The 17579-nt window shown below is 39.3% G+C and overlaps 1 protein-coding gene across 1 annotated transcript in view; it reads right to left on the minus strand.

Annotated features, from left to right (window-relative positions):
- Positions 1-17579, minus strand: part of ARHGAP28 (Rho GTPase activating protein 28) — an 81635-nt gene that overhangs the window by 36029 nt on the left and 28027 nt on the right. Inside the window, 1 exon segment of the mRNA XM_040550071.1 lies at positions 3239-3441. Coding sequence (XP_040406005.1) covers positions 3239-3441 — 203 coding nt within the window.

The following is a 17579-nucleotide window of genomic DNA, read 5'->3' on the forward strand; positions in this document are numbered from 1 at the left end:
TTAGTTTTTAATCAAACTTGGCTTTCATGATGCTATGAAAAATAGTAAAGCAGACATGTAATTCTGCCTGCTTACCAGCCACCCCTGTGACTTGTTTTCTCTGGCTTTTTTCCATTTCCTTTTCCAACTGTTCACAGACAATAGGCTAAGAAATAACGACAACAACCAAAGGAGTAAAACTATTACAGAGAAGGAATTCCTGCATTAGAAATCCTCAAAATTTTATGAAAATAGGTTTAAATGAGGGCTAATAAAATCACATCATTTTACAAAACATTATTTTTACAGTGGTAGCTACTTACACAGCATGGTCTTGACACTGGTTGATTCTGCTCCATCAGAAGATAAACAGATAATAAAGAGGATTCCCTCTGGCTGGTAGTTCTCTCTCTCTCTCTCTCTCTCTCTCTGTTTTTTTTTTTTTCCTTCACTTAGAGACTGCTAGGAAAGAGGTGTGACTTTGTTTGAATTTCAGATGTAAGCCCAAATGACTCACACCATCTCAGCTTTGTAACACTAAGTGTTAAAAGGAGTTCTGCATGTCACTGCCATCTTAAACACCCCATGACTTCCTCTTTCCCTGCATTTTCATCCCTTGTGTCATTTATTATGATCTTCTACTCTTCTTGCCCTTAGTTACACATGTCAACAGAATAAGTGCTCAGATATTTTCCTATTGCACATGTTGTCTGGCAAAAAGCAGCATTATGGCTTTGACAATATCATTGGTGCCTGGCTGCTGCCACCCTGTTGGTTCCTTCCTAAGGATTCTGCACCTCTTCCTCTCAAAGAAATCTCAACAGGGTGACGAATATTTGTTTTAATTTTATCCTGGGGACTTCCACATCAATTTCCAGTGTTTTGATCCTTGGCAAGGAGTATTATCCTATTAGTAGCTTAATAGAACTCATGATTATTTCCAAGATTTATAATCTCAGACTGAATATTTTACTGAAGTTAATAAGTAGTACAAGCACTCCCTTGTTGTGTGTGGGTGTATGTAATATATATGTGTTTAAAACAACAGTATGAAGGTAAATGAAGTGTGGAGATGTATTGTAGTTTACATTGTGGTCTCATTTTTAATTCACGACAGAGTGGAAAAAATCAATGTAATTTAATGAGGCATAATCAGACAAAGGATAACATGGGACTGCAGCACAGTTTGCACTGTTGTGAAGATTTAGTTCAGCAGTGATGAGAGCAACAGAGAAGCTTGTGAGAACTGGGAACATGGGTTCCTGTATTGCCTTGTCCTGCTAATTTAACTGGCTTGGTACCTCACAGATATGCGACCTTCCCCCGACACTGGATACAAGTCACAGACTGTTCATGTTGACAGCTGCATGAAGGAGTCACCATGAGGTTCACAATCTCAGCTTTCTGGGGTTTCCAAGCTGCAGAGCATGATCAGACAGGAGTTTTCACGGAATGGCTGAGGTGGGATGGGACCTCTGGAGGTCACCTACTTCAACCGCCTCCTCAAGTAGCGTGCCCAGCACCATGTCCAGGCAGCTTCTGAAGATCTCAAAGGAGGAGACCCAACAACCTCTCTGGGCAGCCTGTGCCAGTGCTCTGCCACCTGCACAGCACACAAGTGTGGCCTGGTGCTCACAGGGAGCCTCCTGTGCTCCAGTCTGTGCCCACTGCCTCTTGTCCTGGCACTGGGCACCGCTGAAAAGAGCCTGGCTCCATCTTCTTTGCACCTTCCCTTCAGGTATTTAGGCATGTTGCTAAGATCCCCTCCTGAGCCTTCTCTTCTCCAGGCCAAACAGTCCCAAATCTCTCAGCCTCTCCTCATAGGAGAGGTGTTCCTGTCCCTACAACATCTTTGTAACCCTCCATTGGACTCTTTCCAGTATGTCTAGGTCTCTCTTGTGCTGGCCAGCCCAGCACTCCGGGTGCGGCCTCACCAGCACTGAGAAGAGCAGAAGGATCACTTCTCTTGATCTGCTGGCAATACTTTTGCCGAGTGCACCCAAGAGCCTTTTAGCCTCAAGGGCACCTTTCCCCAATAAGGTCAAACTGATTGAGGCAGATTGCTTTTCTGAGTTACTATAACAATAACCAAAAAGTTTCAATATTACACCTTGATCTGTCTTTTTATGAGACCACAGACCATCACAAAGAAGTGCAGTTTAGACTTAAGCTGACAGATCGTGGCCCTCATAGCAGACTGCGACTTTTGGTAAACAGAGGTTTCCCAAGAGAGCTCTACCTGGAACTAGTGAGTTGGAGGTATTCCCCATGGGAACAATATATAGTTGGAGCTAGATACCCCTGTGTAGGGTACTTATCATGACTGGTTACACTTTGGTTGCTGAGTAAAGTAGCACCCTTTCCCCCTTTTCAACTTTTTTCCTGGTAGCAGAATGAATGACATCCTATTGCATGTAAAGGTAAGAAAATACACCGTCACTCATGTTACTAATTGCATGGAAAGAATACACTATTCTTTCAAAATCTATCCTTAGCTCAGTTATTCCCAGGCTCGTGGTCATGATCACAAAAGGGCTGCAGCAATCTGTGGGTCATGACCCCAGAAGAAATTCAGTTTCACCCTATAGTAGGAGCTGTTATTTTGTGTTGCACGATATAATGCATTTGTAAGTGGGGTCGTAACTGGAAAAAAATTGAGAACTGCTGTTCCAGATGTTATCAAATCATCTAACACATAACTGCATAACAACTAGCTAATGCAAATTATTGCATGTTATTCCAAATACATTATGAAAAAGGAGAGGTGAAAATGTTAAGGGAACAGAATGAAGTAATAATACCTTCAGCATAATTTTTGTAAGTGATCAATGAATTTTAATGAGTGAAGAGGCTGAACGACATAGGCATCTGTGTATTCAAACTCATTTCTAACCTCTCCTTGAATTACATCTACATTGGGCAATCTCAGAGAAACAGGCAGTTATCAAATTTCTGATAGCACCAAATGATATCTAACCAAAAATTACTCCAAGACTTTCATAACTTCTGCTTTATATCCTACCAAAAGCCAGAAAGTGGAAAATTCCAATATACTAAATGAACTTTTTGCTCCCTTTTTAGCCTTTGGTTTAGATTATTTAATGCTGGAGATAAAGTTTTCATTTATTGCCTCTCTTTTCTGGCTCAAACTAGTCTGTATTTTAATCTTGCTCATACTGGGTGGGAAGGAGATCAGGGCATCACTGATCAGACAAGGCAAAGCCAAGGTGTGAGGAAGAAGTGGTGTTCACGTGCTTACCATCAGCAGGTTTGAATTCCAAAAGCGTTGCTTCTTCAGGCCCATCTTCACTGCTCTCTTTGATGCTCTCCACTTCACACCAGAAGTCCTCCATGGAGGTGCTGTCCATGGAGGCCTGAGAGTTGGAGCGACTGAATGCAGGAGGAGGCGTGGACTCATTGGAAAGCATCCTGTTAATTCTTCGGCAGCGAGGAAGAGATTTTCTGAAAAGAGAGAGGGAGATAGGAAATAAATATACTTTTTTTTTTCTTTTTTCTTTTTTCTAGCATGTAGACAAGATGTGCAACTAGGGCTTCAAATATAGCTGTACCAATAAAGCAGGAACAAGATGTTGGAGGCAATATGTACAGTTCTGGTGGTCTTCATGATCTCTGTTGCTCATAACAGTTATGACTTGAAATTTGTTTTGCATCTAACAATTTATCTCTTTAATGACTTTTAGTGGTTTACACCCTAGAGGGGAACTCAGGATATTCAATTTCTTTTCCTAACTCTGCCACCCATCTAATGAGGCAATGAGAAAATATTTTAACTTTTTTGTGTCTCAGTTTTTCTTTCTTTCTCTTCCTTTCTTTGCTTACTTGTTGAAATTCTTCAGTGAAAACTTCTTCGGGGAAAAGTAGTTAGACTTGGGAACATTGAAATATTTTACAAACTTATCTTGACTTCAGTAACTGTGCATATTATAAAGAAAAAAATACACATGAAATACTTTAATTCAGAAGAATAGTTACCTTTTCTGTTTGAAAATCCTATTTAAAATAACTCATTTTTTTTTTAAATGAAATTAAAATAAATTTTAACAAAATTTGTTTTTGAAATCATGTTTCAGGCCAAATGGAAGGTTTTGATCTAAGCTTTAAAGAAAATTGATTCACTAAAAATCAAATTTCAAGTTATGATTCAACATAAGGATTCCTTTCCTTGAATTATTTTAGGATTTTTAGTAAACCAAGAAATTAGATTCTTGTTCCTTTGTTTTTGTCTTTTCCCATTGTAAATTCTTACAGCTGAAGATAGTTACACAACTTCATAGAAAATTTTATGAAATACCCACCACTAAAGTCTTGTCTAACGTTGTTTTTTCACATTATTAAAACAGCAATACTATGAGCAGCTTTTGTAAGCGTAATTACAGTAATTACAGTAAACAGTAATACCAACCAACAAAGGAGTCAGGAGGTAACATAATTATGGCAGAGAGCTAGACTACATGAATTAATGGAAAATTATGTCATAAGCTCTTCTGGCCTTCACTTATCTGAATTAATTCAAATATGGTTTCCCTTTCTCTTCCTTTCCTTTATGGCATCATCCTGCCAACAGCCCTTTGTTTAAAACCACAGACATTACTTTTACTCCATTAAAAAAAGAAAAAAAAGAAAAAGACACTTCCTTCTCAGTGTTTCCCCTCTTGTCCAAGGTCTCATAATGGATGTACAAACATTGTGTTATTTAATGAAGCCAACTGGACATGCTTTTCCCTGTTTGCATGGCTGCTGCTGCATCCCCCCTGCCCAGCGAAGGGCTGCCTGCTTTCCTGAGGTTCCTGGAGCCTCTTCCCATCATCTGGGTGGTCCCAGGCAATTCTCTATGCGTTAGGTCTGAGCCCAAGGTTGGGAAGTTGCAGTGGATACAATGGAGCACAACAAATCCATCTTCTCTGATGTTATCAGTGCTTGATGAAAGCAAAGCTCAGGCCTTTGCCTCTTTCCAAACACAGGGGGGTGTGATGTGGACAATTTGGTTGCCAAACCTGCCCACGTGCTGCTAGCTGGCTGCAGACAGGCAAAGCTTTCAGACAAGTGGCAATATTTCAGCAGAATAAAATGTGCTGTTGTGCTATGGAGACAAATATCCCCCAGAAAAAGAGGTACCATCTTCAGTTTTTTTTTTTTTTTTTTTTTTTTTTTTTTTTTTCTTATTTCCTCACAAACAGCAAATGACTGCCTGTTTTTAAACACATTACTGAAACTCTTGTTGTTTTAATTAGGACAAGCCCCAGTCACCAAATACGAGAAGAATTTACGACACAAATGTGGTTAAAGCTATTGGCGTGCTTTCCGAGGAGCTCTCCCGCTGGGGAGACGTGAGATCTTCAGCTGGTGTTTGTTTGTGAAGCCTCATGTGACCAAGGTACCTGATAAACCCTAACTGCTGGAGTTCGCTGCTGGAGGTTGTGGGACCTCTGTTTTCTGGGTTTGCTTTTCTGCCTTCCTTGCATCACCACCAGCAAGGAAACAAAACTTCAAGCTTTGCAGCGCTCAGATATCGTGAGTTAATACTGTGCCGAGTGTCCCTAAGCAGAGGTCTTAGTTAGGAGAAGCCTAACCCCTGAGAAGCAACCGGGAAAACTCTGTGCCTTCAGCCGGGAGGTGGCCAGGACGGGGAAACAGCTCCCACCAGCCAATCACTCACTGCTACGAAAAGCTGCGCTCCTTTGTTTAAGAGGTGATAGCGAACACAAATAAGGAAAAAGGCAAAGCTTCCTGGCACTCCAGAGACATTTGGGGCCCCTTTCCACCCCGTGCTGTACAAGCAGAGAGCCTACAGCAAGGGCTGATGTCAGGCGGGTGGTGGGTGCTGACCTCCCGCTACAGCCTGTCCCTCCTCGGCTTCCTCTGTAGCCCAGGGCTCTGCCCGAAAACCCCAGGCTGCTGCCCACTGGGTAACCGATATTAGTGTTGTTCTAAATGCTTGTTAAAACAAGTCCACCCATCTGCTGTATAGCGCAGCCCGGAGCTCCTGCAGCAGCACTCACAGGAAGAAACGCTCTCACCATGCGGGATTCGAAGGCGTGCTGGGATGAGAAGAGGGCTTTTTCCCTCACAGCATTGCTGCCTCCCATCATTTAGTCATGGTCAGGGAATTTAAACATTTCCTGCCCTCCCAGTGTGAGTCTTGACCATGACCCTTGTGCTCTTCGGGCACCACACCAGACTGATCCCTGGGCTTTGACTCCATCAGCACTTCAGCTAACTCAAACCAATGCTTTTTATTTCACCATATTAGGATGAAAGAGGCTTTGTGGGTTGTTTCTTTTCTCCCCACAGTGAGTATGTTATTTTGTAATATTACCATACCAAAAAGCTAAATGCAAAACAGACCATGTAGCCTGGCAACAACTGCTGTGACAACCAGCTTTACCAAATACGTCTAAGGTTACCGGGTAATCAACATGCATTTACAACAATATTAAAAGTATGGAGCTTATTTGGAAAATCAACTGAACAAAGTCTCCTGAGAACCTCATATCTGAGACTTGTTATCTCAGTACAGATAAAATCACACTGTGTGAAATTCCCGTAACAAGAAAGATCAGGCAGAGATGCTTTATCCTTATTGGTAAACAACTGAACCTTGCTTCCCACTGGTCTGGTACAAACCTTCTCCAATTATTCCGAGTCTTGCTATTAAAAACTGACTTGTTTGAAAAGATCTCCAGCTGCCATTTTGACCCATATACCTGGAGCTTCTGTGCTGGAGGAAGTGGTCTTTCTTTTATGTGATAATGGTAGTTGTCTCCACTTCCTCCAACCAAAGCCGCTAAAAACAGTTTCAGGAAAAAAAAAAATCCTACTAAGGAAGCAAAGCATATTCTTCACTGCTTTTAATTCATTCTTGAAGGACACAATGAGCACTGACTGAGCAAGCCTGTCTCAGAAACAGCTCAACAAGCACAGGTTGCCTGTCACCTGGGAACTCTGGCAGCAGAAAACCTGTGCTCCCAATAGATTTCTCACCCTCTAGGCTTTCTGGCTTGTTTGTCCTTTTCCTCAGTGTCTGTATAGACATTTACAAGGGTAATATATATATATTTTTTTCTACTAAGCCAAGTGTTGTTCTTACAGAAAGTCTGAACAGCAGTCTTGCTAGACAAGTACCAATCACGAAGTTCATGCTCCATTTCATTTGCTCCCTCACACACAGATGCAGTGGTGAGCTAATCTGGAAGGCTGACTAAAATTCAATACAAAAGGGATCTCAGATCCTGGCTTCCTAGATGGAAAATGCTAGGAGAAAAGGATGAATCTTAAAACATGAAACAGAACTACAGTGACTCCACTGAATGAGCTGAAACTGTTTTCAGGATGCAAATAGAAGAAAAAAAATACCAACACACAAACACAAATACTTGAAAAGAGTCAAAAGTATACTATAATGGCCAATGTTATCAAAAAAACACCTCTATTGCTGGGCATTGGTCACAGAAAAAAAGAGTTAAAGAGTGCGAGTAAGGAGAAACATGATGCTATCGTGTAGAGGGCTTTCCATGGAAAGTTTTTTGCAAACCTGGGTATTTCCACTGGGCACAAGGAAGCTGATTCCACACCATGTGACTCCAGGTTTGCACTGGTGTTGTGTTTGCAGTGCTGATGGAATGCAATAGCAAAGCAGGCCTACTGAACTTACATTTTATGTTCTGTGTATCACGTAAAAGTGAGCTTCTCAGGGTCTGACAGCACACATTGATTTTGGGATAGCCATGTCAAATCCAATGAGCAATTCTTATCCTATCCCCAAAGCAAAGGTTAGTCAAACCGCATGAAGAGCTGGTTCGGTGACACCTAATGATTGCTCCCAGGCTGACTAATGATAAAGCTAGGCTTATGTTTTCAGTTTAATTAAGTAATGTGTGGTAAAGAATCCACAAAATAGATGAGGAGCAATAAAGACACCTTGTAGTTAAAACTAGTATTTAATCCTTGTTTACACAAAGACAGGACATCTAACTCTTGTGGGTCACCGTGTTTCACTCCATTCAGCAGGTTCTGAACCTGCTTCACCATAATTAGATGCATTTACAGGAGTAGGGAAGGTGAAGAAAGTAAATTCTCCCGGTCATTTTAACACCAAGAGCTACCGATTCATATTGCAATCATTCTATCAGTGTAGCTAGTCAGCCCAGTGAAGTCAGTAGCCCCTTCATAACACAACAGTGGCAGAGTACCATCCAGTTTTCTGTCCCCAGTCTTTCTGTTTTTCAGTTTATCATAACGACTCACCAACTTCTGACAAAAAATAATTACTCTATTTCTGCTCAGCTTTTCCCAAATGTAAAAAAAGGGACGTTAAACTTTTGACAAAAAATAATTACTCTATTTCTGCTCAGCTTTTCCCAAATGTAAAAAAAGGGATGTTACCTTGCATTGAGAAAGAAAAAAAACATTTCTTCCTTTTTGTTATGAACATTTTTGTCTGTTCTGAATTTTTATGAAGCAATCATGTACCAATATTTCCTTTTTTATTTTTTATTTTTTTTAACATGTACAAGCTGTAGGCAAAGGAGGAAATGGTATCTTTGTTCACAGTTCATGACTTGTTTTTAGGCAGCACTCTTCCCCCAAATCTCTCGTCTTCTGGTTCCTTCCTGCGACCCAGATCCAGTGCTGTTTGCTGTCTGCTTGCTTTGTGCTCAGTGGCATCTAATTACAGAGAGGAGTCTATCTCAGACAATATCCCCCCAACTCCATCTGCGTACTTCTTTTTCTGATTATTTTGCAGATGTTAGGAAAGTTGGACCCTTAAGTTTTACCTTTCTTTCTCTAACATCTAGCATAGCAAATATGTAACATATTATGCTCATTGATTTCCCTGAAGTGTCACTGAGCCTCTCTTGCAACAGAGTGAGAAGAAAAATACAACTTAATTTCAGTAATAATGTTTTCATCCTGTTGCTTAACAGAACTCCAAAATCATATTAACTCATTGCTTCGTTACAAAGCCGGGTTTGAAAATAAACAGTTATTACACAGAGTTATCACATTACTATATCAGCTAGACTTGGAAACACATGAATTCAGTACTTGGTATGTCTTTGTATTCTACAAAACATTCTACAAAATATACTTCTGTTAACTATTCATTTTATTTTTAAAGATCCTTTTCTGTCTCCACAAGCATTTTTTTTTTGACCAAAGGGACTTGTTTAACTAGCATTAAGACTTAAAGGCATAATAAAGAAAAGACTTATAAGATTTAAAGGACTTGCTATACTTAAAAGAGTTTCATTTATTTATTCATTACTCACCTGCAACGTAGTAGCAGGAGTCAGGACATTCAGCTATAAAGTCCACACACCAGTGTTACCTGCCAGCATTTAAAAATGCATTTCACCTTGGCTTCTTCAGCTCTCTTTCGCAACATTTTCATAAGTGGCACGGAAGTCCCCCATCTACAAGGGTCACATTGTGACTGCTCTGTGGCTGAGCATGGAGATTGCAGAAGAATCTCTCTCTGTTTGTGCGTGTCAGTGTGGGGGCTCTCACAATCAGACCCTTTGAGCTAGGCGAGTGCGGGAGTATACTTTCTAGGTATTGCCTGCTGGCAATGATGACCTTTGGGGACATGACCCAGACCTCCCCTCCACACTGGCAATCACATCATTTCAGAGCTGGCTTGATGCAACTGAGAACTATGTGCACTACATAGTTTCAATGTGTCTGTCAAAATCTGAAAGTGACTCTATTTTGTCTTCATTGTCCTAACAAGGCTGTTTCTAAAGGGCAGAAGGGATTCCCAAATGATTAACACTAACAAGAGTATGTTCTGTTACCCCCCCCCCCCCCCCTTTTTTTTTTTTCCCAAGTGAATTGGAAAAGAATTCTTTTCTTATAGATTAAGAGGCAGCATGATACACTAGTTTTGAATTCTTAAGATTTAGCAGATCATGGCAGAATATAATAGATGTAAGTTTCAATAGGTATGGACAAGATAAAATCCATCTAGACATGACCTACAGCAGGCCAAAGTTGTGGTTGTGTGCAGCCAGTTTAAACATCGTAAAAATTTCTAACACATTTCTGTTGTTAAATGTGACAAATTCTTCTGTTCTGTTGGTGTTTGCTTAAACCCAATTAATTTTTTTTTATGAAACAAATCCACATATCTAGGGCAGACCAAGGTTTTTGAGGAAGAAACATATGCACATGGGCCACGTACCGTAGTTTTAGTACAACCCACGCTACCAGAAAATATTTGATCTATTGTGCATGTATAGTACAAATGTTTTGTGTCTGAACACTGAACCCAGTGAATCTGTCAGTTCACTGTACATACACCTTAGTGCTGATCAGAACCTCCAGGAGCGTTGGGCTCAATGCCCATGCACTGAATATATTGTTCATCTACTCATATTGAGTAGATGGCTCTAGAAATTCCATCTGTCTGGCAGTCATCCAGAGTGACTTCTAGGTAGCTGAGCACCCCAAAATCCAAGGCAAACCCTTCAGATTTGACTTGGGCAGAATTTGAAATCAAGATCTATGATGACCCTGAATATACTACTATAAGATACCAGTCCTTGGCATGAAGTGCTTGATTAAGCTGTATGGTAAGGATAAGGCAGACACATTTCATTCTGCAGCTGGGTGCAAGCAGATACCTAGTGTATTACCCCAGGTAGCAAGGGAAGATGAAGCAGAATTGCATGAATGAAAATGAAAAGGGGGAGCACAATTGCATTAGATCCTATCTAAATTAGGATACTGCACCAAGGCCAATATTCTTTGCTACATTCACATGGTTCGTCCTCAGACAGCTGTCTGTGGCAGTGAGGAAACTCTCACAAAAGGCTGTGGAAAAGCTGTATTTCTCTTTTGCTTCCTACTGCCCTGGCAGTGTCACTTCTAAGGTAAGCAACAGCTGTGTAAGCACTCCCGGAGGATCACATCATCTCAAGCCCACTGGAGTATGTCAGGCCACTATGCATGTGTGCATGTGCAACTACAAATGCTAAGGAGGTTAGGAGGGTGTGGGGCAGTGTGCAGACTAGGGGTCTTCTCTCACGATAAAATTGATAAGCCTTTGTCAACAACTCACACTTAGCCAGACTCATTATTTACAAAACAACTGGATACAGTTAAAACTACAGGAAATATACAGGTTTGAGAACTCAGATGAAGCTTAAATCATCCAACAATTAAAGAAGCAAACCAATTAAAACCCACAGGGGATGTAAAATGGACAGCATTAAGAGACTTTTGGCTCTAAAATAGCAAACTAGATATTCTAAAGAAAAAGAAATATGAAAATACTTGTCAGTCATGAAGAAAGCACTGAAATATAAGGGGTCAAACTTGCTACAGCTCTCAGTACACCTCCTAATGTTGCCTACATCGATGTGGTAACTGTGGAAGAATATTTACTTATTTTTACTTTAGGCATTATTAAAGGACCTATCCTTTCAACCAGCATGATTATTATCGTTAATGAGCTCAGAGTATTTATAGGACTTTGTCTCTCTGAAGCACTTCAAGAGACAAATGCAGTCATTTTAGCTGAATTAAGCAAACAGCATAAAGAACTAGACCATACTATCTATTGGAAGGCTTCTAATGTGATTACATACATTGCAAGTGTAAGCTCTTTAAGCCCCTAATATAACCAAAGAAGGGAGGCAGATACTTCCAGAGAGTGAACATGTAAACTAAATGGGAGCTTGATGTCATGCAAAATGTCTTTGAAGTTTTCCATGTGCTTTGCTTTCAGTGAACTCCAGTTGTTGCTCTGTCCCTTCCTATAATTAATGCACGCTTTTAAGTAAATGCTTTTTTTTGAAGGCTTCAGGAACTAAGCAAACAAGCTGTACTTATTTTCGTAAGACAGTGTATTTTCTTTAAATGTTTTAATTTGTATGGGGGGAGATGGTTAAGCTACAAAATATGAATGTCTCTAATGTATTCATTTACATTTTGGTCATGACTTTTATCAGTTACCCTGCAATCCACAGAAAACATTTTGAACACCATACTAATTAGTATTCACAGGACTGGACTGAAGTAATGTTGAAATGCTGAAATACCTTGAATTTTTTAAGCTAAACATTTAAAGTTATTTTATTGAAAAACAATGTTTATGTTGGGAAGATACTGCTAAATCTTTCATCAGAGTGTGGAGCAACTTCACATTGTCACTATTAACATCCTGGATCAGATTTTCAGATAGCTATAAACTTTTACAACCTCACTGGTTTAATTTATCCCTTATGTTAAACTCAGAACATCCTTCTTTGTGGTACTGCTAATGCTGAAGTTATTACAGATTACAAAAATTGCATGAACAAATTTACTTCTCACCATTTAAATTTTTCTCTGCAGCTCTGGGTTGGCTGTCAGGCAATTCTGAACACTCGGACTGTATTTTCCATAGTGTATTGTACTTTGCGGCACACTGAATCAGTGAGAAGGAATGAAAAATTTGCTGGAAAATATTGTAGCCAAATACAAATCAAGATGTGTGCATAATTCTATTTTTCGCCACTCAAGCACATTTGTAACGATTATACGAGTTGCTTTGGAAAGAGTCCCAAATTTGCTGAAGAGACTGTTCTTTTGTTAAAGAGTGCTTAATAAAAAAGTGTTGATGAGGTATCTGGGAGAGTTATCTCAAAGCACTATGTCCCTATTTTTATCTGAAGAACAATGTTTATATATCAGCTAATGTAGAAAATACAGAAAAGTAGATTTTCAGTGTGTTGCCTGTTGATTGCTTTTGTTAATGTCCAAAATAGTCTGTGATTTTATTCTGGATGACTTGAGGCAAATGAAGCCTCATTGCTACCGCTATCTCCCTTTCAATCCACCTGCAGCCATCCCCAAACCCTCCTCTTTCCCTACCTCTTCCGTTTTCGAGAAGGTGAGTGCTGCTGGGCTGGGTGAGAACCTCAAGTAGAGGTGGAGCAAGGAGAGCATCTGAGAAGGGCTCTCTGCACGCAGCCGCATGGAAGAGATACCAGTGCAGCACAGGGGGGACCTGACACACCAGGCAAGGGATGGAGACTGCAGCTGATGGGTGTGTTCCCCCATCTTTCTCCAATGGTATTTGACAGTCATATTTCCTTATCAGGAAAAGTCACGCACCAGCATCTCTCTCCAACTAGTTCTAAATATTTATAAAAAAAAGTTCAGAGTCAAAGCATACTTTGCATTCTAAAAAAATAAATGACCAAAAAATCCCAAACAGCTAGGCCATATTAACAGAGGTAAATTCTTATGACTCTGTTGAAGCCAATGGAAGTTTCATCTTTAAACCATAAAAAGTAAGCTATATTACAACAGGTTTTTGACCAACATTTGCGAGGCAAACAATGAACACCTAATTTCTCACTAATTCACTTGTCTTCTTTGTGTTCAAAAATTTAGGGTGTTTCATTCACATTATAATTAAATGATATATTGTTTGGTAACCTTTCCCATCGGGGCATCAATGCCTGTATAAGCATAACTGTGCAAGCATAAAGACAAAGCTGAATTTAAAGAAAAGGATGTAGTAGACTCCTGTTGGAGATTTGTTTAGAGAATTTTCATTTGTAATGTAGGCACAGAAAAGTGTTGGCAGGAAGCTCTTGAGTTGTCAGATAAGTCTGATAACATTATCTGTACAGTGAAGGGTCATGGTGAGATGATGGGAGATATAACCAGAAGAGAGGACAGAGCAAAGCTGAAGAATGTAAGGTAAATTTGAAGGAGATAAAGCCAACAGCCAGGGAACACCAAGTACAAGATCACAGCTCTCCAAACAACAGACATTCCCATTTGCAGGGGAAACAATTGACTACAAAATCAAGTTTACTTTATTGTATTCTCCAGACTTCAACATAAGAATGAAAAGTGAAAGGAAAAAAAAAACAACCACATTTTCTTATACTTCCGTTATAGAGTTCCTATCAATGAGGTATAAAAGATTTTCTGTGATCTTAAAGTGGTTTCTAGGTTCATGATAAAGAGAGAGAAGGAACATCTTCATGGGAATAGTCAAGGTAACACCCTGAATTTAAAATGGTATTTTTCTAATTTGTTTGAATGTTTGTACTATGTGACTGTGAAAAAAAATGACCTTTCTATGTAAAGAGCCAAAAGAATCAGTGATGCTTCCAAACACCTTGGACTCCAGTGAGAGCTGGAAATGTTTGACTAGGTTACACTTCTCTACAATGTCTATAAAAAAAGCAAATAACAGAATAAGAAAAATCATCTTTTAAATGGAATACCAGCTCATGGTATACAGCATCTTTCTGGTTTCCCTCAACTACTTTTTTTTTCTTTTTTTTCTTTTTTTTCTTTTTTCTCCTGCTTATTTTATTTTAGAGGTTTATCACATATATTTCATCCATAAACATTCTGAGGGAAGCTGCAACATACCAGGTATTTCAAAGCTAGCTATTCGAATACATTGCAGTTCCTGAAGCTGTTGGAGCTAGAGACTAGTAATATTTACAAAATATGGTGCTTCATTTGCAGTTCTTTGGTGATTTGAATAATTCTGAATCCTACAAGCAGCCCTGCTGAAACCAGGCAAATGACTTTTATGTATAAGGTTTGGAAGTTCATGTCTCTTAATACTGACTTTGGGGAAGTAAGATGTAGACCTTGGAAATTTCTGAGGAAAATAGGCCCTCATTGAAAGGAAGTCTTCAAGACAGAAGATATAGATGGACACTATTATCTTAGTTTCAAGCATCTTAACAGAGGTACAAAATGTCCATTCATGTTTTCCTGGGAAGTACTAATGCAAGATGGTCCAGAACCATGCCAGGATGTACTACCTTTAATAAACATCATGTATTACAGGAAGGTATTACTCTTGGCTATTTTGACAGTTACTGGTTCGTTCTCACTTCTTCTAAGCTGTACTGGGCTTGCACCAACTCTTTTTGGGAGAGTGGAAAAAGGACTTTGGAGAATTACTTCTTCGTCTGTGTTCAGAGCTCCTCAGTCACAGCTGGGAATCTGAACCCAGATGTCAAAAAACATCATGTGGTGGATGATAGATGCAGGATCAAGAATTTGGTAACAGCTACCCCCTGTGGCATTTAATTAACAATATGGGCAAGTGCTAATTCATCATAACAGGAGCACCAAGAAGTTGTCAGATAAGAATTACTGATGAAGGTGAAGTGGTATCTCTAAAATCACACAGATGTTTTGCCACTGAAGAGGATTATAAGTACGAAAGATAGTTCATGATTTAAAAGTCTGGTACACTGTGACTAATAGAACTGCTAATCTTCTGTAAGTCCTACAGAGCTTGGCTGAAGTTTCTAGATGAGCTTTGTCAACCCTGTACATATTCTTGGCTGGATAACCTTTAAAAAGTAATTAATATTGCTATGCAAACATAGTAAATCATGTTTGAAAGCTCATATGCTCACGTCAAATGAGTACAACTAAGCTGTTGTTGTGTCCTCTGTCATCATGAATACATACTCCTCTTCCCACTCCTGCCTAGATAAGAGCCATGATCCATGATAGGAAGTGAAGATTCACAGGGCATTCATCCATCTTTTAATGATCGCATTAGATCTTTCACAACACAGGCACTTTATGAATGTTGTGAAGCTGTAATGCTATCCTTCCCACGAGGACACCGAATTACTTATCCATGCTTTTGATATAATGCATCTTGGCTGAACTGTTGTAGCTCTCTCACTCTGGAATATTTCCAGTCAAGCGCTATATTTACATCAGTTACAATTGATTCAAAATGCTTCCACAGGATTTTGAACAGGCTAACACTTCTTCACATGTTTAATCCAAAACAGAGACACTAGATAGCTTTTCAGTAAAATAAGGGAATAATCATGTTTATAACTCTAGTTCTTTGGTTTCAGTTGGTATCCTTGCTTGGTGTTCAGCCACTGCTTGGGTTGGTATCTTTTTTGGTCTTCCAGGTGACTACAGGTTATGCATCTAAAAGAGACTAAGGGGGGCAGTCACCTAACTCTCATTTTCAGAAACAATTGAAGAGTTTAGAGCACACACCCTATGTACTTACACTTAGAGTAAATACTTCTGCATTCAAACTTGGTTTTGAAGGTGACACTTAGGATTTTAAGTCACAGAGATGTATGAAAATTTGCCTTCAACTTCATTGCATACCATTAGACTCATTATCTCTTTCTGTGGGCATTACGTTCACCCAATTTTCTGGGATTTTGGTCACTTAAATTCAAGCTTTATCTTTTAAATTTGGCTTTGATTAAAACAGCTGTTATTTATTCTTTTGCTTGGCAGGAGTTTCTGCAAGACCACCATAAAGTCAGTTTGTTTGTATTGTAATGTGCTTTCTTTTATGAAATACACACACAATACCCTAAAGAGAAGTTTATTATACATATATATGGATACATACATATAAATAAATAAATATATATATATATGAATACACAACAAAGATTGGAACAAAGGGAAGGAATATTTTAGCAATCTCCTAAAAGCCTTTGTGAAAAAGCCGTATAACACATGGAATGGAATATTTCATAAGGCATGAGACTGGCTGCTAAATGGAAGCTTAATTCAAGATAAAAATGGGACAGACTTTGATATTCAAAGTCATTGGACTCTTGGGTAGGAGAAAGACATAACAAATTAAGAGGCTGATATGTCATTATGATCACTTATGCATAGTTCACTACCAAATGTTTTCAAAAATAATGCATTTTAAGAGACTTTTTATGAAAGAATGATTAAAACTTGAAGAAATTATATTATTGCTTACTGTTGCTAGGTTCATTTTCATCAGAATTTGGTCATTACCTTGAAACAACATCAACAGCAGAGAATTTGTAGCTGTTTAGAACCATCTACATTTCTGTGTCTCTCAGAAATTTTCTGAATTAGGAATCACTTTTCAATTGCACTGCAAAGCCCTGCCTGAAAATGTCCTAGTGCCTAGGAGTTAGCTGTCCTTTCATTGCATGGACAGGATCACTTTCATTGAGAACAATCAGGAGCAAAAACGGTGATGGGAGACCCCACAGAATTCTTCCATACATATGAAAAAGAAGTCACAAAATCACAGAAGGCAGTTTGGGCACTGCCCCTGATGTCAGTAAGCCCTCTCTTCCAACCTGACAGAACAGATCTGTGGCTCCTGACGACACTTTCTTTGCTGAATAAAATCTCTTAATGCTAGGATTTTAATCATACAGTAGAAATTTCACAATCAACCTGCTGATTTGCTTCTCTTTTTCTAAACAAATCAGTCAAGAACCTAGCTAGCAAAAGTCAAATCTCCTGGGATGTTAGCTGCCTAGATTTCCTTTCTGTGAGACTTTGTGTCTGACATGGTAAAAAGAAAGTACTTGCTCTTTCATCGTGATCAAAATCAACAAAAATCTATTATGTACTCATCATATTGGATCATGATCATCATATTGTGTTGCTCTGCAGCATCTTGTGCCATTTGTGACTTCCCTTTGATCTTCAGTATAGGCCTTGTGCTGCCTATACAAAGGGAACAACAGGGTAAGAAATCCTTGAAAAGTTTCCCCCAAGGCAAGGAGTATTATTTCTGTCAAATGGTCATGACCCTGGCTCATGATATTTTACTGCAGGGGGAC

This window comes from Cygnus olor, chromosome 2, assembly GCF_009769625.2.
Source record: "Cygnus olor isolate bCygOlo1 chromosome 2, bCygOlo1.pri.v2, whole genome shotgun sequence".
NCBI lineage: Eukaryota > Metazoa > Chordata > Aves > Anseriformes > Anatidae > Cygnus > Cygnus olor.